Genomic DNA, 25602 nt, shown 5'->3' on the forward strand with positions numbered 1-25602 from the left:
GACCTAGAGCCCGCAGCCTGGAAACACAGGAGTGAGAGGCCGGGGAAGGGTGACAGGTGACAAATGTACCTCGGCGAGATATGGAATGAGGGCGGCGGCGGACTGGGAGCTGTGAGGGGGGCTTTAGTTGGAGGGAGGGGGTCTACGGAGTAAAATGGACAATGAATGGAGTATGCCATGGAGGTAAGGCATCTCACAGAGAGAGGAGGATGTAAAGGGGGCAAGGGGGTGCCTCGAGGTAGCTGGGCCATGAGGGTGGTGAGCTTTGGTGGAAGGTGGGATATGGACGGAAATGCGTCCCTGATGGATATTGGTCACCGCTTGGGTGGGTTGCGTCATGGAGACAGATGGCCATGGAGGTAGTGCATGATAGAGGGTTGGGCTTCAGAATGATTTTCGCCAATGAGGGCAGGGTAGCAGAGATGTAAGTATGTTGCTGGAGGTGGGCTCTACGTGGGGGGGGGCAGACACTACTTCATCAGTGCAGATGGCAGGGTATATAAACCCACACCGGTGGCGAATGTCCCACACTATCTCCACCCGATACTCGCCAAGAAGACTCCTGTAGTCCTCCTTATTCCTGTCGCTTGGACTCGACGGTGAGTGCGCAGCGGCTGGGGCGCCACTGGTTTATCTAGGTCTGCGCTGCGTCCCGCTGAGCTGACGAAGAAGGTCATTTGCTTCTCAGGTTGACTGGCAATGGGAAGGGATGCATGGAGGAAAGGCCTGGTGGGTGGGAGGGAAGGCAGCCTTTAGACCAGATTTATCACCTACAACTATGCCATTGTATCTTGCCATGGTAAAGAGAACTGCTTTTGCTGAAGGCCGCTGAGAGAGTAATGTGTTGAAAGTTAACTGAGAGATAATGGCTAATGTAATCTGGGAGACCACCAGCAAGAGGTCCCTTTCTTTACTAAACTGATAAGGAGGCACAATGAAGGGTCTTTGTCTGAGGAGAGATTCCAGTTGGCGAAACCCTGTGCAGCGAGGTGGCAAGTGAGGGACCACTTCTGCCATGTGAGGCAGGGGGTGCGGGCATGCAACCAAAGACAAGGGAGGCATTGTGTGAGCGGGGAGGGTAAGGGGGACAGACTCTGTGGAAAGACCCCGCTTGAGAGAACTTATCTACATTGCAAGGTTAACTGTGGGACAAGTGACAGCCTGCCATGGAGGTAAAACACAGGCAAAGAGTACCACCAGTCAGGAAAGACTGCTTATAGTGGAGGAGGTGTGAGGTTGCAGTGGAGAAACACTGCGAGTTGAGTGAGAGTGCAGGAGAGAAGAAAAATATGTTCTACAATACGAAAATGCAGTTTATATTTCAAGCGGGTATGTCAGAAACATGCCATTGACACTTTCCCCTAAAATCATTTAGCCCTCTGCCTCACTAGGCCACTGTCCCACATTTCACAGTCCTGACTGTCCTAGAGGTTTCTTTGCGCCCTAAAAGTAGGATGTCACACTAGGAGCAGATCATCACGTTTATCAGTGAGATTAGGACTACACTGTCTTGTGTCTCTATAACGCCCCATAGATTGTCTGATCTATCCGTGGCACTAAGGGTACGCCACTTGTGGCACTGAATAGATTGTCTCATGTATCCATAGCACTTAAAGTACATCCATAGAACTAAAAGTACCCTGCCTGTGGCACTGAATAGATTGTCTCATGTATTCACGAAAGACCACACTACATGTGGCACAGAATAGATTGTCTCATGGATCCGTGGCACTAATAGCACACCGCCTGTGGCATTGAATGAATTGTCTCATTAATCCACTAAAGAGTACACCACCTGTGGCACAGAATAGATTGTCTCATGTATCCATGGCACTAATAGCACACCGCCTGTGGCATTGAATAGATTGTCTCATGTATCCGTGGTACTAAGAGCACACTGCCTGTGACATTGAATGGATTGTCTCATTTATCCGTGGTACTAAGAGTACACTGCCTGTGGCATTGAATAGATTGTCTCATGTATCCGTGGTACTAAGAGCACACTGCCTGTGGCATTGAATGGATTGTCTCATGTATCCACTAAAGAGCACACCGCCTGTGGCACTGAAGTGATTGTCGCATGTATCCGTGGCACTAATAGCACAGCGTCTGTGGCAGTGAACAGATTGTCTCATGTATCCGTGGTACTAAGAGTACACATCTGTGGCATTGAATAGATTGTCTCATGTATCCGTGGTACTAAGACTACACCGCCTGTGGCATTGAATAGATTTTCTCATGTATCCACTAAAGAGAACACCTCCTCTGGCACTGAAGTGATTGTCGCATGTATCCGTGGCACTAATAGCACAGCGTCTGTGGCAGTGAACAGATTGTCTCATGTATCCGTGGTACTCAGAGTACACATCTGTGGCATTGAACAAATTGTCTCATGTATCCGTGATACTAAGAGTACACCGCCTGTGGCATTGAATAGATTGTCTCATTTATCCGTGGTACTAAGAGTACACTGCCTGTGGCATTGAATAGAATGTCGCATGTATCCGTGGCACTAATAGCACAGCGTCTGTGGCAGTGAACAGATTGTCTCATGTATCCGTGGTACTAAGAGTACACATCTGTGGCATTGAATAAATTGTCTCATGTATCCGTGGTACTAAGAGCGCACCGCCTGTGGCATTGAATAGATTGTCTCATTTATCCGTGGTACTAAGAGTACACCACCTGTGGCAATGAATAGATTGTCTCATGTATCCACTAAAGAGAACACCGCCTGTGGCACTTAAGTGATTGTCGCATGTATCAGTGGCACTAATAGCACAGCATCTGTGGCAGTGAACAGATTGTCTCATGTATCCGTGGTACTAAGAGTACACATCTGTGGCATTGAACACATTGTCTCATGTATGTCCTGGAGTAAGAGTACACCGCATGTGGCACTGAACAGATTGTCTCATGTATGTCCTTGAGTAAGAGTACATCGCCTGTGTCACTGAATAGATTTTCTCATGTATCCGTCATACTAACAGCACACCACCTGTGGCATTGAACAGAATATCTCATGTATCCGTGGTACTAAGAGTACTCCACCTGTGGCACTGAACAGATTGTCTCATGTATGTCCTGGAGTAAGAGTACACCGCCTGTGGCACTGAATAGATTTTCTCATGTATCCGTCATACTAACAGCACACCACCTGTGGTATTGACAGAATATCTCATGTATCCGTGGTACTAAGAGTACACACCTGTGGCACTGAACAGATTGTCTCATGTATCCATGGCATTAATAGCACACTGCCTATGGCATTAAACAAATTGTCTCATGTATCTGTGGTACTAAGAGTACACCGCCTGTGACATTAGACAGATTATCTCATGTATGTCCTGGAGTAAGAGTACACCCCCTGTGGCATTGAACAGATTGTCTCATGTATGTCCTGGAGTAAGAGTACACACCTGTAGCACTAAATAGATTGTCTCATGTATCCATGGCTCTAATTGCACACCGCCTGTGGCATTAAAAAGATTGTCTCATGTATCCATGGTACTAAGAGTACACCGCCTGTGGCATAGAACAGATTGTCTCATGTATGTCCTGGAGTAAGAATACACCGCCTTTGGCACTGAATAGATTGTCTCATGTATCCGTGGCACTAATAGCACACCACCTATGGCATTGAACAGATTGACCCATGTATGCCTGGTACCAAGAGTACTCCACCTGTGGCATTGAATAGATTGTCTCATGAATCCACTAAAGAGTACACCGCCTGTGGCATTGAATAGATTGTCTCATTTATCCGTGATACTAATAGTACACCGCCTGTGGCACTGAATAGATTGTCTCATGTATCCGTGGCACTAATAGCAAACCACCTATGGCATTGAACAGATTGACCCATGTATGCCTGGTACCGAGAGTACTCCATCTGTGGCACTGGACAGATTGTCTCATGTATGCCCTGGAGTAAGAGTACACCATCTTTTATTTCTGTGGTGCTGAGTGGATCATCTCGTGTTTGTTGTACTAAGAGTTCATTGCCCTGTATCTTTGTGGCTCTGAGTAGGTCATATCATGTATCCATGGGTCCAAGACTACATGCCCTTTCATCTCTATGGGACTGAATAAATTGCCTCATGTATCCGTGGCACTAAGAGTACACCGCCTGTGGCATTGAATAGATTGTCTCATGAATCCACTAAAGAGCACACCGCCTGTGGCATTGAATAGATTGTCTCATGAATCCACTAAAGAGCACACCGCCTGTGGCATTGAATAGGTTGTCTCATTAATCAACTAAAGAGCACACCACCTGTGGCATTGAATATCATATTTCAGGTATCTGTGGCACTAATATCACACCGCCTGTGGCATTGAATAGATTGTCTCATGTATGCCTTGTACCAAGAGTACTCCATCTGTGGCACTGGACAGATTGTCTCATGTATGCCCTGGAGTAAGGGTACATCATCTTTTATTTCTGTGGTGTTGAGTGGATCACCACATGCTTGTTGCACTAAGAGTTCACTGCCCTGTATCTTCGTTTCTCTGAGTAGGTCATATCATGTATCCATGGGTCCAAGACTACATGCCATTTCATCTCTATGGGACCGAATAAATTGCCTCATGTATCCGTGGCACTAAGAGTACATCGCCAATGGCACTCACTAGATTTGCTTATGTATTCATGGTGCTAAGAGTACACCATGGGTGTCAATGAGAGGATTGCATCATGGATGCATGGGCTAAGAGATCACCTTGTATCCATGTGGCAGTGCGTAGATCGTCTCATGTATTCACAGATCTAAGAGCACACCACCATGTATCTTTGCGGCACTGAGTATTTTGTCTCACATACCTGTTGTACTAAATGTACACCACCATGTATCTTTACGGCACTGAGTAGATTGCTTCATGCATCCGTGGAACAGAAAGTACTCCACGTCGTACCTTTGTGGCACTGATTACATCACCTCATGTATCTATGGAACTAATATACTCCTCCTAATACCTGTGTGATGCTGAGTAAATTAACTTTTGTATCCATGATGCTAAAAGTACACTGCATGCTGCCTCTGTGGAATTGTGTAGGTCATCACCTGTGACTGCTGCACTAAGTGTATGCCCTTTTATAGGCCAGATGTATTAATAATCAATTCAGTAAAAGTGATCTTTCATTGTACAGCGACTTTGACTAAATCAATTCTCATATTATTAACCCATCTACATACTCATAAATTGATTTGCAAAATCATCATAGTGAGTCACAATCCGACCTACCACAGTAATATGCATCAAGTAGGTCATGAATTGAGACCCGCTAAAATAGGTACTGTCGGAGGGATGGTGGTCTGTTGGGTTCAGCAGATCACTATGTCTGTGATTGCTTTTCAATAAAGCAATGTTTTTTTAAAACGTAGGAATGGATCTGGCATTCATGTTTTTCCTTTAACATAGGAGTGTCCACATTACAATAGATTTGCTGGCTTTGATTAATTTTATGAACTGGATTTGAATCATATCCAATGTCCCACTAGCGCCAAGATTAGTCTACAATTTAGCTAGATATTCAACCCAATGACTTATCAGAGTTTTAACAGTAATCTATGTTCACCTCCAACACAGTAGGCTTTTTAATATTTAATTAAAGGCCTTTTTAATGTTAAAAACGGGTTAAAATATTTAACCTCAAGCACACACTCCTGTTTTACCAGGGAAAATCACAGCCCTAATTTGAACCTGGATGGTGAGTTAGGGAGGTCCTAAAGCAATCTAAAAGTGCAACACTTAGCTATATGACTCCATCACCTCAAACTACCAGGGAAAGCAGCCGAGATATAGCTCAAGATAGATACCAAATTAGCAGATATTACACATAGTATTGCCATTGAAGAAGTCATTTTTCAGACCTGAAAAAAGCTCAGTTCAGGGATGTAGCTCGTACTTTTAGTGTGGCTACAAAATGTTGAAACTTCAAAACTGACTGTATAAGCATTTACCTAAATGCGTATTCAGTGTAACTTTTCCAGTTTCACCTCCTGTTACGGATTTCAGATCAATGGCAGTTTTATCTAAGAAAAGATGGTATACTCAGTATGCTGTCATATTGAAATATTGTAACCCACATATTTTAGAGGACATGCTCTAAATTTCCCAATCAAGCACCAAGGTCTGCTATATCTAACTTAAATAAGAAGGGGCGAGTACGCCCCCCATCTTGCGGTTTCTATTGGTGTATAACTCTCTTGGAGAAACCAGTGAGGCACTGAGTATTATTTTAAACTAGGTGTACGGATAAAGTCAAATAATGGTCCTTAATAATGATGGTGGGATACCCCACCCTGCTAACATTGTACACAGTAGATTTCTGTTAGAACAATCCATAAAAGAACCATAAAATAACTCCTCTTGTTCAGAGCAAGATGGCGGATTAACGTCAAGAACACTATTAGGGACACTTTAATGCTTCAAAATTGTTGTAATCTGGTTTGATAAAATGGAATTATGTTGTTATGGTTTGCCCGCTTCTGTAATTCTTCAGCAATTCTTTGATGAATCATTTATCATCAATATCATAACAACAGTTAGATGGTAATTAATGGGTGCCTTTTTATATATCATGAATAAAATGGCCTCCAGCAACTATCTTTAATTCTTCAAAGAGTTGTACTGGAGCTAAACAGCAAAGTAAGCTATTGGACCCAAAATCCATGCTTATTTTTTTTGCTTCACAATTCTTTATTGTAAGTTTAAAGCAAAGCAGTGTATGGAGGAAGGGGGGATGTGGAACGTAAGGTGCCATATGTTGAACAGTAATACTCTATGAAACAACAGTACAAGATGAAACAGAGCACCTGGTACATAGCATGCAGTGTTCATGATTATTTCTAAAGATGGTTCCATTCAGGGGCACTGTCAGCTTTAAAGGTGTTTATCATTTTAACCAGCCTTTGAAAAGGTATCACTCCTGTGCTATTCCCAAGTGTACCACTATCAACCACAAAAATGGCACTGTAAAGAATATACAATGATGTTATACAGGCATACCACATCTCTGGGGGGACACAATCATTGCATCTAAGTATCTATTGTCTGTGTCGCAGTGATTGACTTATGATCAAAATCTACGCGACTCATTAGATTTACAAATGTCAATCAGCCATATGTATGTATTCTCTGCTGTTTCTCACTTAGTCTGCCCAGTCGCCCTTTTCACATTTGATTTCAGGGCCTTAACAGCACAGAACTAATTATGATTAATACTGTTTTTTAATTTAGCTCCCTTACTGCTTTATTGATCTCCTTTTTTTGTTTGAAGGTTATAAGGGAACCAACAATTATGCTTAGATTTATGTGTATTAGAATGGGCATTTCATGTGATCACAGGAGTCCTGACAGACTAGCTCTGGTCTCTTTAAAGTATAACTAGGCTATCTGGTTTTAGGTTTAAACCTATAATAACTGATAAAACCCCACCGAAATGAAAATAGCCATCACCACTATACACATTTAAACACTGAAAAAAACACATATGCAGCCACAAACTAAGTGCCATTCAAAGAAAGGAAAAGATGAGTGAAAGAGTCATTTTTATTTCTTCCTGAAGGGGCCAATACAATGTAATTTTGTTATACAAGTCAACAGCAAGAAAGACTGGTCTAACATTATTATGCTTGAGTTTTGTTGTTTAGGGATGTCACTAAAATATTGTCTCTTCCTTCTGCTTTTTTCAGTTTTGTAGTTATTGGTCTAAAGATGCAGTGTTTAGAAGCATGTTTTAGGTCATATTTAGTTATTTTATAAACTGTAGCGAATGAGGAAATGTCAAAATCATATTTGATATTTTGGCTACCTTTGATTTCACTGATAGGTAAAATGGCTGGTTTGATAAGAATCTTTCCCAATATGTACCATCACATTTATCCACAGACAGCGAAAGGGGGAAATCCTTTGATACATCAGTCCCCTTTTATAGTGAGTCAGTATTGATTGCCAAATACCCTAGGCTTTAAACATTCAATGCAAGGTGTAGTGACAGGTATATGTGAAAAGAATGTTGTCACCAAACATCTGAGATCGTGTTAAAAACATGACACCAGACATTGGTAAACATGGAACGCAGTGCTACTTGGAATGCAGCTGAAAAAAGTTCCTACCAAGTTCAATAAAGATTGGAGTGATATTATTTGTATTTGTAGTAATACAGCTATATATATGAAAAAGTTGTATGATGACCTGTAAAAGTCGATACCTGAGCAAAAGTGCTTCCATTTAAAAGATCCTTGTCACTTGCTAGATGGTATGCTGAAAGCATCTTAACAATCTTCAGAGTTCATGAAGAATGGTAGTGGCTCCATTCTGGTGCACTGTTTCGTTATGCCCAGGAACTGAAATGCCAATATTTCTCACTTTGTGCTTTTTGTGGCATCAAAGAAAGTATCATCCTAACTGTGTCATTTAGCTGGTGGATTCTCAGTCCTAGAGGCTGTGAATGCCATATTATCCAAGTGGAAACAGTTAACAGAATTTTTGCTTGGTGATGATGGCAAAGGCAAGAAATGTGATGATCTTTGGTCACATATTGATTGTGATGTGAAAAAGTACAGTCTACTGCATGCTTAGGTTTTTACAGGAAAACCTTACTGCTGTAGTGGACATAATCAAAATACTAGAGTCTGAAAACACCCTTGTCTACCAAGTGTTCAGTGTAATTGGTGATGTCAAACATCTCCTTGAGAGTAGGCTGGGTGACACTTTTAGTGACTTTGGCACTGCAACATGCTCCATGTCAGTAGTCTTTCCACTTGGCGAGCAAAGAAATGTTGAGGAGCAATTCAAGAAATGTTTGTTTACAGTCTATGGGAAATGCCTGGCAATGATGCATAGAAATGTCCCTTCAATCAACCATGGCATTTGAAGTTAATGTAGCCTCACTGAGGTACTCTGCACAAGTTTTAGATTCCTTCTTTTTTTCCCGAAAAGTACTGCTTCATTTTTGACTGCTTTCAAAACTGAGGGCATATGTGCCCAATTCAACGTATATGTTCCAGAATATGTCCTTGAGAATCACAATCTTCAGGTATACCAATATTGGCATGGAAAGCTATGTCATTGGCCAGAGTTAGAAAATTGTATACTAGCTGTTTTGGCACTGCCCTTCTCAAGTGTCAATGTTGAGAGGGCCTTTTCACAGATAAACGTTTACATAGGAAGGCAAGAGCGAGCACGCATGACCAAAGACTCATTAAAGAAGTATTGTTTGGTGTACTACAAAAAGTTTGATTTGTAAACATTTATTTGGACCTCCTATACTCTATCTATACACATGCACTGTCAGTGCAGAAAGCAAGCAATAATTAAAAGCACAACTTTCCATAAACACCGGAAAAACACAGTTCCTGTTGTTTTTAATGGCGCAAAAATGTGTAACCACTGATAACCACTGTTTTTTTAAGGAATTAAAAAAACTGGAGAAAAAAAACACCAGAATTTACTAAAAATAGAAACTGAAAACAGGAACGCCTAACTATAACTTTTCCATCTCTCGGGAACAAATATTTCAATCTCAGCTTGCACACCAGATTACATTAGGGTCATCTATTTAATTCTCTTTAATTGCCCTACTCCTGCAGAATCCCCCACGTTCTCTGAAAGTCATTATTGCTAATAGCGCCGTAGACAAAATTATTAAATAATCGTCATGTAAACTATTTCAATACACAGTTGCCTTCCTGCACCCCTTTCAAAGTGCATGGATCTGACACCCATTTGAATAATGCACATGTAAAAGAAAAAAACGAATAAAATAAAAATACTCTCCTTGGTATTAAAGTAGACAAAGAGACTGTTGCTGCAGGTTAATAAAGCCTTGCTTACCAGCATTGACAAAGTCAGTAGGTCTGTCCTTCATTTTGAGTCCTTATTACAACATTAAAAAGGCTGCTGAACTGAAAAAAGTGAAAAAGTTGGCTTTCTGTTTAGAAAGATTCTATGACATAAATAATGTTTTGTGCGAGGATTCTGTTCCCTTTAGAGCTGTAATATAAACCCTTGTACATTGCAAAGCAAAGATTCCAAAGAGGCGGAATGATAACAGAAGTAGCTAATAGCATGAGGTGAAAGAGCAATGACCCCGTTTGTATATTTTAAAGAGCTGGTAACAATAGGTCAGATCAGACAAGTGTGCTGTCAAGACAGATCTAAAAATCCTGTTTCATTGACTGCCGGAGACAGAAAAGGTGTTGTTGGAATGGATAAAGGCCGTTGCACCTCACAAAAGTCAGAGAAGAGATGAAAGCCATGTAACGCACATCTAATGGACTTTTTGTGTAAACTCATAAGTTCATTACCGTAGAGGGGGTTCTCTTTGACTCTAGAAGATATTCTAGTACGTGTTGGCACAGAAGGCTTGAAAAGAAGATCTCCAGCCTTAGCTTGGCATGAGAACTAGGCTGGCAAACTGAACTGGGAGAGCACTAGATGATGAACTTTAGAGAGAATTAATAAAGAAGTCTATTATCAACAAGCATTGGCAGAGGCATAGGACTTGTCTGGATATTTTCCAATAAAGAGAGGTGATAGAAGGCGTAGAAGGGAGGAGGTAGAGAAAATAGTCTCTCATATGCACAGCAACGTCACATCTAGCCTCAGCTAGATTCAGGGCAAGATATATCCTCAGCTATTGGAAAGATGCACAGACTCTAATGAGAACACAATCCGACCAATCTAAACTTGGCTGGGAGAGCACAAGAATAAGGAGTAAAACCTATCTCTGGATAAGAAGCAAAGAAGTGAGATAGACAAGAAAATCATCCAATCAAGAGTGAGGGGCTGACCCACAGCTGACTATATGTATGGTATTGTTCACAAAAGGTCTTTGATAACAGCTAAAGCTGTCTGTGGACGGGACCTAAAAAGGGAGTCCTTTCTTTCGCCCTAAACTCCATTCCTTTCTGAAGTCTTTCTCCCATCTTGCTCATTCTCTAGCTTTCTCACTCTTTCCTATTTTCTCTCTAAACCTTTACCTCTCTCTATCTTTCTACCTGTTATCTTCCTTGTATCTTTCTCTTTTTTCACTCATCTTCCTCTCTCTCCTCATTCCTCTCTTTTTATCACTATCTCTCTTTCCTTTCTCTCATCACTCTACTTTTTGTCCCTCTCTACTTATGTTGCTTCTCTCTATTTAAAAGCTCCTTTTTTCGCTTGGTTCGTCGTCATCTATTTCTTTCTAAGTCGCTTAGATGGTTTTAATGCCCCTTCTTTTAATGTTTCATATTTTTCTTTCTTAATCAAATACCACACCGTCCCTGTTCCTTTTTCATCACTGGTGTTCATTTTCTCCATCATTTTCTCCTTCTTCTTTTTTCCTATCTTTCATTTTTTTGCACTAAGCAGTGTGCTTTTCCCTCTCATTCTTACCCAGGCTGTGGTTTCTCTCCTGTGCTTCATAAATCTTCTCACTCTTTAATTTAATTTATTCTTGCCTTCTCCAATCTGCATTCCTGTGTCCTAACTTTCATTCCTTGTTTCTGCTTCCTTTATTGTCTTCTTTCATCCCAGACCTCCTGTTATCCATTGTTAGTTGTCCTCATTTGTGTGCTTTTCTTAATTGTTCCTTCTTCAAAAGTTTGTCTCCTTATCTCCTCTCTCAGCTTGTCTTATTCTCCTCTTGATACATAGAGTGGCTCCACCCAGAGGAGTATTCATCTTTCACATCATGCTATTGCATATTTGGTGTATAATTCTGCCTTCCAGAAAGTGTTGCCATTGGAACGCATGAGCGGCTGTTTTTGCTACTTAAAAGTACACTCGATGGTTATTGAACTTGAGAAGGGAGAACAGATGTATGACACCAAGACAAGAAGGGGGTGGGTGGGTGAAGGGGAAGTTACATTCTGTTGTTGGTGGCATAGAATTTACTATGAATGTGTTACATGAGGTCCGGATCCTTATGAGGAAGAAAGAACTGCTATTATTATGTCTCCTGTATGAGAAACTATGTTAAATTAACATGTAAAATGCCAATAAAAACTTAAAAGTACACTCAATCATTATGCTTTTCTCAACTTCAATTTTTCATCTCTGTTATGCAGTCTATACAGATAGGAATTATTTTGTGCTACTTTTCCCCTCATTAGCAATGGGGCAGGCTTAATGCGATTAGTCGCATTGGTTCATGCCTCACAGGTACCAGTATAGTGAATGCCTGTGTTTACATGTGTTGGCACATTACTTCCAGACCTATCAGCTCCACCAAAGCTTATTATTTAATGTATTACTTTTAAAGTGCAGGTTTACTCCAGGGAACATTTTGTTTCTGGAGACACGAAGCCAACAGGTCGCAGTCAGCTGAAAAGCCCTTCTGCTGGGTTGAACATTAACAGGAGCTCAAGGTCGCCAGAGCTTTTGACGGTTCTGTATCCTGTGCAGCTGAATAGGTCCTTCCATGGTTTATTACAGAGGTGACTGGTGCACCTGCTCAGGCCCCCAACCCTCCTGACCCCCACGCGTACAAGAAAGTCTGACCCAAGGCACACGAAGCAGTGAACATGAGTTTGAACAGAGGAGCATGGCAGAGGTCTGTGAAGAAAACCTCTCTTTAAGGCAGGAGCAGTCGTGTTGGATCCTTAATATCTTATTTTATTCTCCCCTCCGTTCAATGTTCATTCTTCACATATTTTCACATTTTTCTTTTTGCTCTCTCCTTCAATATTGCGTTTAATCCCATATCTACGATTATTAAATAACAATTCGTTTCTGCTCCTTACTCTCTCGATTTTATCTTTACACCAAGAGTCTTTTCCATGCACCTTCTTTTAATATTTTAACATTCTTCCTTCTTTATTTTCACTCCCTTAATATAATCTTTATTTCCCCTCCTTTCAATGGCTTAGTTCCGCTTCTCGTATTTTCACCTTCGTTCTTCTGTTTCTCACTACTTTAATTCTGTCTTTACTTTATCCCTCCCTCCAACACCTGTTTATTTTCTTATAGTTTATGTTTCTCCTTTTTAAGCATCCATTCCTATAAGCAACCCTGCCCCTGATAGGAAAGGAAATACAGGAATGGAGGTTTGCTCTTCCTTGCAAGTGTCTATTCCTGAATATGTAGACACTCATAGAGGGTCGCTAATTGTGTCCTGCTTCATTAATATTATGGGACTGCAGGTCACGTGAACTGAGAATATTAGTACAATAATTCATCAGCAGTATTAGTATATCAGTGCTTCACACATCAGCCACACCAGGGGTGATTGCAAAAAGTTGGTGTGCACTTTGAACTCACTATTTGTGACCTGCCCATAACTATGTGAGGTTCACAGTGACTTGCTTGTTTGCAAATTAGTTAGACAGCGGTGATATACGTATTTTAAATTATTATGACAGCAATAAACGGTACTCGGCCTTGCCAAATCACTAAAACAATCACATATATTTAATTTATCTTTAACTTTGAATGTATTGACCTATAAAACTATTTACTTAAGCGATTTGCTCGACACCCATTTCAGCATTTCACTCCCCAGAATGAGGACCAGTTACTGGTTATCTAGAATCTCAGAGAAAACAAGGGGCATATTATCAAGCATGGAGTTAAAATTATCGCTGCTTTAGCGGCAGAAAACTGCTGCTAAAGCGGCGATAATGGGCTTGATAATAAGCCGTAGAGAATTCCGATAGAAGCCCATGTTGACACCAGAACATGGGCTTCTATTGGAATTCACAAGGGCATATTATCAAGCCCATTATCGCCGCTTTAGCAGCAGTTTTCTGGCGCTAAAGCGGCGATAATTTTAACTCAGTTTCTTGATAATATGCCCCATAGTTAGATGATAATATCCACAGTTGGCAAAGGCAATAGGTCTCACCTATGAGAGTTATTGGGTTTAGCAGTGTTTTGTAGCCATGCTGTACAGGAGTGGAGATGCGTTGCAAGGTGGCTTAAACTATCTTAAAAATCAGCCATGAACAAAAGGCAATGTCAGGGCCAATATTCTTAAAGGTGAGACCTATTGGTTTTGCAGGTGCTGGTTATGTCTCAGCACAACACCCCTGTGTTTGCACATCAGCCACATCAGGGGTGATTTCAAAAAGTTGGTGTGCAGTTTGAACTCACTATTTGTAACCTGCCCATAACTATGTGAGGTTCACAGTGTCTTGCTTATTTACAAACTAGTTAAAACAGCTAACACCAGGGAAAATAAGCAATAGTGATTCTGAGCAAATCAGTTAATCTCCCCATTAGTGAAAAAGAAAATAAATGTGTAAAGAGATAACATCTGTTGTCACAATAAACATCCATTTCAAAGGATAAAGGGGCTTTATTGAAGTGTGTTTGAGACATAGATAAGTAATGAACGGGCTGCAAGCCACTTGTATATCCCCACAAACAAGAGCACATGCAACGCATGCACTGTCACAGGGAGACCAAAAATAGCGTCTCCTGGGAAGCGAGATTTCTTTCCGGTGCATCATATTTTTGCAATTAGTCCTGTGAGATTTTTGGGGAACCTCCCTGATCGTCATGGTGGATTTGTGCTGTACTCTGTGATTGGGTGCTTGGCGCTCTGCTTGTTGTCTTCTGCGTCCTACAATTCGGTTTCAGATTTGGTTTGTTGGGGAGCTGCCTTATCTGACTTAAAGTGGGAGGTGTTTTTAGTTATTGCTTGGCTTATGCTGTTACAATTGATCACTTTTGGTTCATGATTTGCATTGTCTCTGGTTGTACTTCGGTTCCTTCTTCGTAGTTTGTCTTTGTTTTGTCAACATCCAATCACCCACGTTGAGGTCTGATGAATGGGCACATTTCTTTGCATTAACGTAATATTTCATTTTCTTTCTTGTCTTGCAGTCCTCTGGCATACTTCTTTGTCAGTGATTGCCAGCTCAGTTCTGATTACCAGCTGAGCCATCGATGCAACCCAGCTGCAAATACAAATTCTCTTTTCTCACCCTAAAATGAGTATCGACAGGCGTTGTCTGGTGGAGCGGTGTTGGGTACATACGTAGGACAATGCGGATGCCCTTTTATGATTGACACCATGATGCCCTTAACCATCTGATTTGCTTGTGACCACAAAAGTGTGATCTAGTGCTGTTTGAAGTTTAGGAACATTCCAAAAACGGGCAAATTCTTAACTGTTAAACGGGGTCCATTATCTGTTTTGGTGGTCTCAGGAATTCCCCAGGCTGCAGACATCTCATCTAATGCATTGGTGGTTGCTCGTGCACTGGTTGATGACTGTGCTTTGGCCGGTGCGAAATGAGAAGACTCATCCATTATAACAAGTATGTGTTTGCCGGATTTCAGTGGACCAAAGAAGTCATCTGCAACATTCTGCCATATCCATTCTAGAAGTGATGACATTTGTAGTGGGAATGGGTGTGTCTTCCCGCTGGCTATCTGGCATGGTGTACAAGTTCTTTGTGTTTCTTCCATCAGTGTGTCTAGGCCAGTGAACCATATTTTGTCACGTAGTGTGTGCTTGGTTGCTACAATTCCACAATGTCCCTCATGGGCCAGATCTACCACTAGTTGGGGCAGCGTAGTTGAGATAGTCTTTTGTCTCAAACTAGATGTCCAAACTCTGTGACAGAGTGTTTGTCCTTTACATGTGCTGAATTCTTTTTGTCGGCTTCTTTGGTAGTGTCTTTTAAGTGTTGTCATCTTTCTAGTTTGATTTGTGTTTTCACTTCCTGTAAAGCAGGTTTGTTCAAGGTGTGTGCTCTTATGGTGTTGATGGGTACTGATGGCAGTGGGGCGTGGATGGTCACAAAGTGAATGTATTCTACAGTTACGGTCTTCTGGTACTCTGGGCTGGGAGTAGGTGTTCAGACATGTAGTCTGCTGGATTGTTGTCCTTTCCCAGTTGGTAGATTTTAGTGTATTCCCCCAGGTGAATCCCCCATCTCTTGATGAGTGTGAGTATCATTGCCTTCACGTGCGTGTGAGCACCCAGTAGTTCATTATTATGGTGAAGTATTTCCCATAAACAAACACATGCTAGTGGTAACAGGTCCTTAAGATTTTCATGCTCTCCTGTTTGGGTTGTTATTATGCACCTTTTCAAGTCTGTGAGGATCTGGTTGGCTTGTGCAATGATGTGTCTGTGCTCAATTGCTTTCTTGTGTAGGGCAAGTATCGTATCTAGTCAAACTGGGCTGCCGTCCACTGTGAGTTCTGTGTATAGTTTGGGATCAAAATTTGACGTGGTGGTGTTGCCGATCCCACGCTTGATGGCATGGAAAGCTTGTTCACACTCCAGCGTCCACTCAAACTACTGTCCTTGCTTTGTGAGTTCTCATAGTGAGTTGCTTGTGACATCTAAATAAGTTTGAATATCGCTGATGTCTTTAGGTGCAGGTGGGTCAATGAGGACTTTGATTTTCTTGGGATGGAGGCACATGCCTTAGTCTGAGAAGAAGTGCCAGAAGAATTGGAGTTCGCTCTTGTGAAATTTGCACATCTATATGTTTAGGGTTAAGTTGTCTTGTGATAGTGCTTGCTAAAAACTGTGTCACATATTGTCATGATCATCTCGGGATGGCACAGATAGGAGGATGTTGTCACTGTAATTGTGAATGGTGGTGATCAGACTAAGCACCCTCCTGATTGCTTCTAGGAAGATATCTGATGCTGGGGATACCCCAAAGTTCAGTCGATTATATCGGAAAAGCCGAATGGGAATGTGGTGATGTACCTTGAGGCCTTATGCACTTCCAGATGTTGATATTGTGTGTTTAAGTCTAATTTGGAGAACGGTCTGGCTCAATTTATTAAGACAATCATGTTGCATTTCCGGCACGTTTGACCAATGGTGGGAACATTTTCTTCATGCAGATATTAATGATCACATCTACTGCATTCTTGTTTGTTGCAATTTGTTCTGTGCTTGTGTTTGTTTTTGGTTTTGGCATGTTCTCTCAATGGGAGTCCGCCTTCAATATTAGTCGAAGTTGTTGCCTTCGACTGGTCCTTTAACCAAGACGGCTTGTTCTCTTTTTTCTGCCTTTCCTGCTTCAATTTTCTTTGCTTGATCTTCAGCCTGTCATGTATTCATATCATCTCTTCAATGTTGTCCAAAGTGCAGCTTTTTCTGAGTAGACTGCACTGGAGTGACTTTGCGTGGCATTCCTAAGAGGTCAGTCAGTCAGTCAAACAAAACTTTATTTGATTTGTTAAAACCTTAAAAGTACATTCCACATTCCGTGATAAGAGAAAGGACAACAGCAAAACATGGTAATATTCAACAAGAAAAAGAGCAGCAGCATAACAAGATAATATTAAAACCACAATTACACCTCAAGATACTTGAAAATTAACTTCTCTTGTTCCTTTTAAAACAGAGTATTATAACATTTATTTGTTAAAATCGCTAAAATTTCCTATATATACCTTCTTCAGAATGCAGTTTTTACTACTATTGTCCCTTAGTATCTCTACCTTTATTCAGGGATAAGGGCTACACTATACATGTTCTTCTGCGCATTTGAGGAACCACCTAACTTTATTCATATATTTCCCCAACGCGCAGGCTATATCTAAAGTCTCCATTTCCACCAATAGAGTGGCAGCTTGCATTCTGTGCGTAATCTTATATTTTTTAAAAATCGGACATAAAAACTCCTTTCGAAAGTCTAAAAATCTCGTACAATCTAATAAAATATGTGACATATCACAGGTGGTTCCTAAAGTGCAAGTGCATTTCCCATTACTTCCTATCATTAAATTTCGAACCCCGTTATTTGCATAGCATGGGTTTATGCCAATTCGCATTTTCAGGACTTCTCGCCTCAGACTATGGCTGGGTAACCGGTCCACGTAAGGGAAGTGTTGACTGCTCTCCCAAGCCACTTTCATGTGTGCTACCGAGGTCTTTTGAGCAAGGTATTCCCGGTCATAACTACGGGACATATTGACCCCCTGAGTCTTTAATTCTTTTTTCCCAAATATTATGGGGTCTTGCGGCAAACATACCTTCAAATCTAGCACCCCATAAGCCTTGCTTATTGAGGCTCTTACCTCTTTTGCCCAGGGGAGCTCACTATTGATAATTTCCTCCTTAGCCCATTGGGAGATTTTAGCAATTTCCCCTACTCCCAACCGCTGCCAGAAGCGTACAAGGCTCATACAAACTGTAATAGCCCAGGAGGTTATTCCCAGCTCCAGTCGTGCTGCCTGCACCATAGAGGATTTTGGCAGAGCGAATAAGCTTTTTAATATATTTCCCTCTTCACTATCCCAGGAGGTCTTGCCACTGAGATAAATAACCTCGGCTCCATACAGAAATTGTGGTGGGACCATTGCTTGATAAGCTTTTAAGACCGGTCTATATGACCTTTCACCATAGGTGTTATTAAAGCTTTTTAGGCCTTTGACCGACGCCAGTGCCCTTATTTTTAATGCTTGCAGGTGTGTATGCCATTTCAGGTTACCTGAGAACCACATTCCCAAATATCTATAGTTGGTCACCCTCTCAAGCAAGGTTGTGCCAAGATACCACGAGAACTTCACTTTCCTTCTCCCAAAACATACTATTTTGGTTTTATCCATATTTACCACTAGTTTTTTACTCGTACAGTAATCTTTAAACCTATTGAGTTTTCTCTGGAGGCCTATCTCCGTTTGATCCATTATTACTAGGTCATCGGCATAAAGGAGGCACGATATGTGCCTTCCTCCCAACTTCGGGTTCGCCCCTCTGACATCTCTTAATACTTGGGGTAGGTCAGCTAAAAACAGGGCGAACAGCAGGGGTCTAGAACGCACCCCTGTCTTAAGCCGTTTCCAATAGGGATTCTCCTGGTCAGTCCTCCATCCGTGTCCAATATTATCTGTGCCCAATTTTCTGTATGTAATGCTTGGACAAGGGCCAGCAGGTCATCCTGTAGTTCATACCCTGTTAGTGTTGACCACAGCTGATCCTTGTCCACAAGATCAAAGGCTGCACGGAAGTCAACGAAACAGCAGAATAGATTACTCCTCTGATCAATTGACTTCCGTGCGATGGACCACAGAGCAAAACAATGGTCAATCGTTGAGTGGCCTTCTTTGAACCCCCCCTGCTCTGGGGGTATTATCTGTTTGTCTTCCACCCACTCCTTTAGAATCCCTAGGATTACCTTAGAAAAAACCTTTTCGCCTATATCCAAGAGGTTTATTAAGCGGTAATTTTTAGGGGTGTTTACATCACCTTTTTTATGGATTGGCCTAACAATAGCCCCTTTCCAATTTGCAGGGAATTCACCTGAATTTAGGATCCATAAAAACATATTTGAAAGGAACTCTGCCCACCATTCTATGTTTGTTTTTATTATGACAGCTGGCAGGTTGTCAGGGCCGGCTGCCCATGTTAGGTTTAGTCTAGATATTATGGTTCTAATTCGATCTGGGAGAAAATGGGTTTTTAATTCTTCACTTATTCCTGGCCAGGCATTTACCATTATTCCCTCCCTCATTGGCCATTTCCCGTAAATTTCCTCTAGATAGGCCAGCCACTTGTCCCCTGGTACTGCGCACTGCATGGTCCCTTGTGCTTTCCCCATACAGTCCTGTATTAGCCTCCAAAAGCCTTTCACATTTTTGTCTTCAATTGTCACGAGTAAATTATCCCAACATTTGTCCTTAAAACACCTTTTTTTATCTCTAATAACTGACTTATATTTTGGCTTAATTTTTTTGAGATCTGATACCACTTCCTCACTATAGTTACCTCTGAGTCGGGGCGTGGCTTGGACGCCGATGGCGATGGTCGCCTGAGAGCTCGGCTCCGGGACTGAGCCCGCGTTGATCCTGCAGATCGGAGTCCGCGGGGCACCCTAGCCCCCGCAAACCGATGATCGGATCGATTGGGACCTGCTGAGACGCCCGGCGACACTCGGAAACCGGTTGATCCCACGGAAAATCGAAGTTTGGGGACCCGAGGAGTGAGACCCAAGATGGCGCCCGGACCTTCTTGACTTTTTGGCCGGGACCCTTGATCCGGAGGAGCGTCGTTGGGCACGGCGCACCCTCCACCTCCTATCTCCCTATGATGTGATGGTCTGGGTGTTGCTTGACTCAGAGTCTGAGCACGGTAACCGATCCCGGACGATCTGAGATCCGGACTGTCGTCGACCTCGGAGCACGGAGGTCTGGCGACCCTGTCTGTGGAACCGACCCCCTAAACCACACCCGGCTGCACCCTGCCGAGCGGCTGGACTCCATGGGCAGCACGGCGGCTTGGCGCCACAAAGTCTCCGGCAGCGTTGGTGGCTCTCGTTCCAGATCCTCATCGGCCCGGCGGGCCTACCCGACCTGGCGCCGCTTGTCCCCGCCTCCTCCTCAGCGCCCTCCGACGACACGGTGGTGGCGCAGCCCGGGGTCGCAGAAGACCAACAGGCCCTGGAGACGGAGACCGACGACCCTCGGCTCCAAGACAACCTGCCGGGAGGGACATTGTCGATGCCCGCACTCAGTGGGACCTCTGACTACCTTTCCACCGTGGGACTCCAGCGCCATGGGAAAACCGAGAGGACCCAAGGGGACCACTCCGGCCGCCTCGGATTCGGAGGCGCCGGACAAAGATGATCGTGGAGACCCGGAGGGCTCTGGTGGCCTTCACTTGCAACAACAATTTGACCGAGTTCTGGAGGCAATAGCGACCACACGCTCGGCCCTCCAACAGGACATTGCCCAGGTCTCGACGAGCCTGGGCCTCCTCCGAGCGGACCATGGTAAGCTCTCGGACAGAGTCAAGGAGGTGGAGAGCTCGGTAAAGACCTTGGAGCCCGCGCAGAAGACCCTGGCCGCGATGATGAAGGATGCCCTATCCCGAATTGAGGCCCTGGAGCGGCGAGCGGAGGATGCGGAGGGACGTAATAGGCGAAATAACATTCGAGTGGTGGGCCTGCCGGAAAAGATCGAAGATGGCGACATGGTGGCCTACTTGGAAGCCTTGCTCCGGGACACAGTGGCCCCGGAAGGCCTGTCCTCCTTCTACACCCTGGAACGAGCACACAGGGTGCCAGCGAGACCGCCTCAACAGGGCCGCGCCCCACGGCCGGTGGTGGCACGTTTGCTACATTTTAGGGACAGAGACCTCATCCTTAATGCCGCCAGACATAATGGCCCTTACAAGGTGGAGAACAGCCAGGTGAACATTTTCCCGGACTACACCTATGAGACCCAGTGCAGGCGGTTTTCTTTCCTGGCGATCAAGCGCGAACTCCGGAGCGAGGGCATCCAATACTCGCTCCTGTATCCCGCAAGGCTCCGCATCATCGTTGATGACAAGACTCAGTTCTTTGATTCCCCGGAGGAAGTCTGTAAGTGGCTCGAACTCTATAGGGCTGGTAAAGATGGTTTCAGCTCGGCATCTCAGCTGACAACAGAACCTGGACAGCGACGGCGGTCCAAAAGGCTTTGGAGTCGCCGTGGCCAGGCGGGCAGACCTTCGACTGTGGAGACATCGGTGGAACGGAAGGGAGTGTTGGAGGTGTTGTCTGCGCTGTCTGGTTCACGAGAAGGCCCCATTATCGAAGAAACGGACCCTGGAGACGAGGGGGTACCAACGGACTCGGAGGAATCGGTGACCGACAGTGTCCACATGCCTGTGATCACTCCGAACTCGGTTGAGGACCTTTTGGATGGACAGGGATGACGGGGTGAGATACCTCCATTTGGGTGGGGGTCTGCAGCGGGGGTGGCAGGGGTAGGCGATTGTCCATGAACTCCGGTGAAATTGGGGGAGGGGTGCCCTGCTCGTGACATAGGTTTTTTTTGTTTTGGGCTCACTTTAGTCTCGGTAGCCCGAGAGTCGAGGGCCCATTACCGGCGCCCAGCCCGCACCTAGCCCTTAAGGCCTTCCTGCGGTGGCGACCGCAGGATTAGTCGGGGATTGTGGGATTGTTGGGGACATGGTTTGGATGGGAACTAGATGGTACTGTTTGGGTCCTGATCTGGGGAGGGTGGTTAGGGGTTTGCTCCAAATGGGAGTTGGGGTTTTTTGGTTGGGGAAAATGGCCGCCATCAGTGCTGGGTTGATTGTTGCGCTCTCTTTGTTGGAACCGAAATGGAGAGACCCGGAACGAACGATATGGGACAATGGCTGATGTTGCTAATGTGAAATGCATTACTTGGAACGTACGGGGGCTTCACACTATGTCTAGACGCCACAAAGTCCACGCTTATTTAGTGTGTAGAGGGGTGCAAATGGCGCTGCTGCAGGAGACCCATCTCAACAAGGCGGAAGGGGCGGCGCTACAGCGTAGGTGGAGAGGGCAGGTCTTTTATACTTCGTACTCAGCGTATGCCAGGGGGGCGCTAATTTGGATCAGAGCTGGGGTTCCATTCCAGGTCACGAAATCCGTGGTGGACCCGGAGGGTCGCTACGTAGCCATCTCAGGCACACTGGGGGGGAGGGACCTGAACGTTTGCTGTGTTTATGCGCCTAATGTGGATCAGCTTGCCTTTCTTTTCCAGGTTATCGGGCTCGCTGGCCCACTTCTTCTCTGGGCCCCTCCTGGTCGGAGGGGATTTTAATTCAATAGTGGACGTGGAGGCCGACCGCTCGCACCCCCCCCTCCCTGACTCTCCGGTTCGCCGTGTGGCTAAAGGTAGGAGGGAATGGCAGACGCACTGGGGGCTCACGGACATCTGGAGGGCACAACACCCCGACACTAGGGATTATTGCTATTTCTCGAGCCTGCACGAATTGCACGTCCAACTGGACGGGTTTCTGGGCTCGGTGGAGTTGGCTTCAGCAGCGGTCCGGTCTGAATATCTGACCAGGACTATCTCAGACCATAACCCTCTCCTGCTGGACCTTCGTTGGTTTCCCGGGGTTCCCGCTGTACCCACCTGGAAAATGCGCCCGGAGATTTTGGAGGACATAGTTTTTAAGGCGGACCTAGAGGATAAAATTTCGGAATATTTCGCGTCCAATGGGGGTACCGCGGGATCGAGGGCGCTGGAATGGGACGCCTTTAAGGTCGTGGTCAGGGGCTAATGCATTTCTAAAAAGGTGGGCATGCGGCGAATTATCCTTGATGATTTGGCTGCGGCTGATCGGAAGCTCCGTGAGTTGGAGCTCCGCCGCCCCGGACGTCCGGAACTCCAGGAGCGCACGGCGGCGGCGAAGGAGGCGGTAGCGGCGGAGGTCGAGCGGTTACGTTGCTTCGACTACAAGGCCTATACTGCTAGATCGCTCGCGGAGGGGGACAGATCGGGCGCATTGCTGGCGTGGTTAGCTAATCCCACACGCCAAACCTCTCTAACAACGTCAATGCGCACGGCAGAAGGGGCCGAAGTGCACACTCAGCCTGAGATCTTGAGTTGTTACCTGCGCTACTACGAACACTTATACCGTAGCTGCTCTGCCAGGGACCCCGACCTGATTGAGGATTACCTACGGCCCCTGGAGCTCCCAACGGTGGAGCCGGACGTAGCGAAAGCTCTGGGCTCCGACATCGAACTGGGTGAAATCCGCAGCGCCATTAAAAAGATGGCGAGGAATAAGACCCCGGGCCTAGACGGCCTTCCGATTGAATTTTATTCCACCTACGCTGACCTCCTGGCGCCGAGGCTGTTGATAGTTTACAGGGAGGCGAAGCAGCTGGGTCGGCTCCCCGGCTCGATGTGTGAGGCCTTAGTAGTTCCCCTTCTCAAACCGGGAAGGGATTCATCCGACCCGGCGTCCTACCGCCCTTTATCCATGTTGACGGTCGATTATAAGATACTGAGCAGTATACTGGCGTCGAGGCTGCTCGGTCACATGCGCTCTCTGGTACATGAGGACCAGGCCGGATTCATTCCCAAGCGGAACACAACCATGAACATCCGCAGGCTGTTCCGTTTGCTGGGAGAGCCGCTCGAGGACGCTCCGTGCCCGGTGGTCCTCTCGGTAGATTTGGAAAAGGCCTTTGACAGCTTGGAATGGGACTACCTGCGCAGTGTATTACTGCGGTTCGGCCTAGGTGAGGGCTTCATCAGGTGGACTACGGTACTGTATGCCTCGGCATCGGCCAGGGTGCGGGCAGGCCCGCTGATTTCCTCGCGATACCCGGTGGAGAGAGGCACGAGGCAGGGTTGTTCACTGTCCCCGCTTCTCTTCGCACTGGCGGTGGAGCCCATTTTGGCGGTTTGCGAACGCCATCGGGCCCTCATTATGTCTCACTGTACGCTGATGACTTGTTGCTCTTCCTGGAGGACCCGATTGATGCCTTGAATGGGGCTGCATCGGCGCTCACGGCGTTTGGGGAGATCTCGGGCCTTAGGTGAATGGGGCCAAGACCTGTCTGTTCCCGGCTCGCAGGGGCACGCCCAGCCCCGATATTAGTAGGGAGATTAGATGGGAACCTGACTGCTTTCAGTACCTGGGGGTGTACATCTACCACGACCCGACTGACCTCCTGGATGGGAACATAGCTCGCAGCACTCGCGCACTGCGTGGTAGCATGGATTTCTGGGCTACCCTGCCTCTCTCGGTGGCGGGGCGGATCGCTCTGCTAAAAATGGTGGCGCTCCCCCGGCTGCTGTACTATTTCCGTGCGCTGCCAGTTTGGATCCCGCCGGCCACCATTCGTCTGCTACGGTCGATGGTGGTGGGATTCCTCTGGGGCTCGGGCCGCCGGAGAGTGGCCCTCAAGACCCTGGTTAGGCCGAAAGCTGAAAGTGGTCTCGCGGTGCCGGACTTTGAGAAATATTACCTGGCAGCGCAGCTACAGACCTTCACTCAGGAGGTCGCCAGAGAGTTCCGAGGCCCGGAGGCCGAGAGGGGCACGGGGATGGCCAGTGATGTTATCTCCTTCATCGCGCTGCGACAACGTCTGGCCTTGCAGGACCTGACGCTCGAGGAAAGGACCATCCGACTATGCTGGAACCGCGCCCACGCCCGAGGACAGCTTCGGCTGCCGTATGCACCCGAAATACCTCTGGGTATGTTGACGGCCCTGCCTCACGGCGGTGATTGGTCACGACTAGCGGACTGGGAAGACGCGGGTCTGCAGCTGGTGGGTGACCTTTACGAAGATGGGGCACTACTGCCCTTTCAGGAGCTCATTGACCGCTTTGATGTTCCTCGTGGCGACTTTCTTTTGCACACGGCCCTGGTCCGAGCGATTCAGGCGCACTGGAAGAACGGATTGGAGGAACCTCCTACATCCCCGGTGTGCCAGTATGTCATGATGTCCACGGGTACGGTCAAGGTGGTCACTTGCCTGTACAACAGACTGGTCAACGAGGGGCTAACCCTCCTCACCACCTTAAGAACCAGATGGGAAGCGGATGTGGGGAAGGAGATTCCGGAGACGACATGGTCACAACTCATGAGGCGGGCCTGGAAGGGCACGCGCCACACCCGCTTTCAATTGGTCCACTTCTATGTACTCCACAGAGCATATTTGACCCCGGCGAAGATCCAACAATACTTTGCCACGGACTCGGCGGACTGCCCCAGGTGCCTTGCACCTGGGGCAGACCTCCTCCACATGCTGTGGTCCTGCTCGGGGTTGTCCTCCTATTGGCTCGAGGTGGGAGACACCCTGATGGGAGTAACGGGGAGGTCCTTATCGGTTGATGCGGCGGTGGGGCTCCTGCACTGGTTTCCGCATACCCCCAAGAATAAAATCTCCAGTAAATTCATCGATCTAGGGCTTCTCC

The 25602-nt window shown here is 45.6% G+C and overlaps 1 protein-coding gene across 2 annotated transcripts in view; it reads left to right on the forward strand.

The window, feature by feature from the left end:
* Positions 1-523: 523 nt before the first annotated feature.
* Positions 524-25602, forward strand: part of LOC147717049 (pancreatic polypeptide prohormone-like) — a 66366-nt gene continuing 41287 nt past the window's right edge. The window contains exon 1 of one of the 2 annotated variants that reach the window (XM_086920475.1): positions 524-599. Coding sequence is in view for 1 of the 2 variants with exons in the window: in XM_086920474.1 (XP_086776600.1) it covers positions 12533-12541 (9 nt within the window). In the remaining variant the exon portion in view is untranslated. Of the gene's footprint in view, positions 600-12403; positions 12542-25602 lie in introns of those variants that run through there. The other variant, XM_086920474.1, reaches the window with a different exon arrangement.

This window comes from Lissotriton vulgaris, chromosome 5 (genome assembly GCF_964263255.1).
Source record: "Lissotriton vulgaris chromosome 5, aLisVul1.2, whole genome shotgun sequence".
In the NCBI taxonomy this organism is placed as follows: Eukaryota; Metazoa; Chordata; class Amphibia; order Caudata; family Salamandridae; genus Lissotriton; species Lissotriton vulgaris.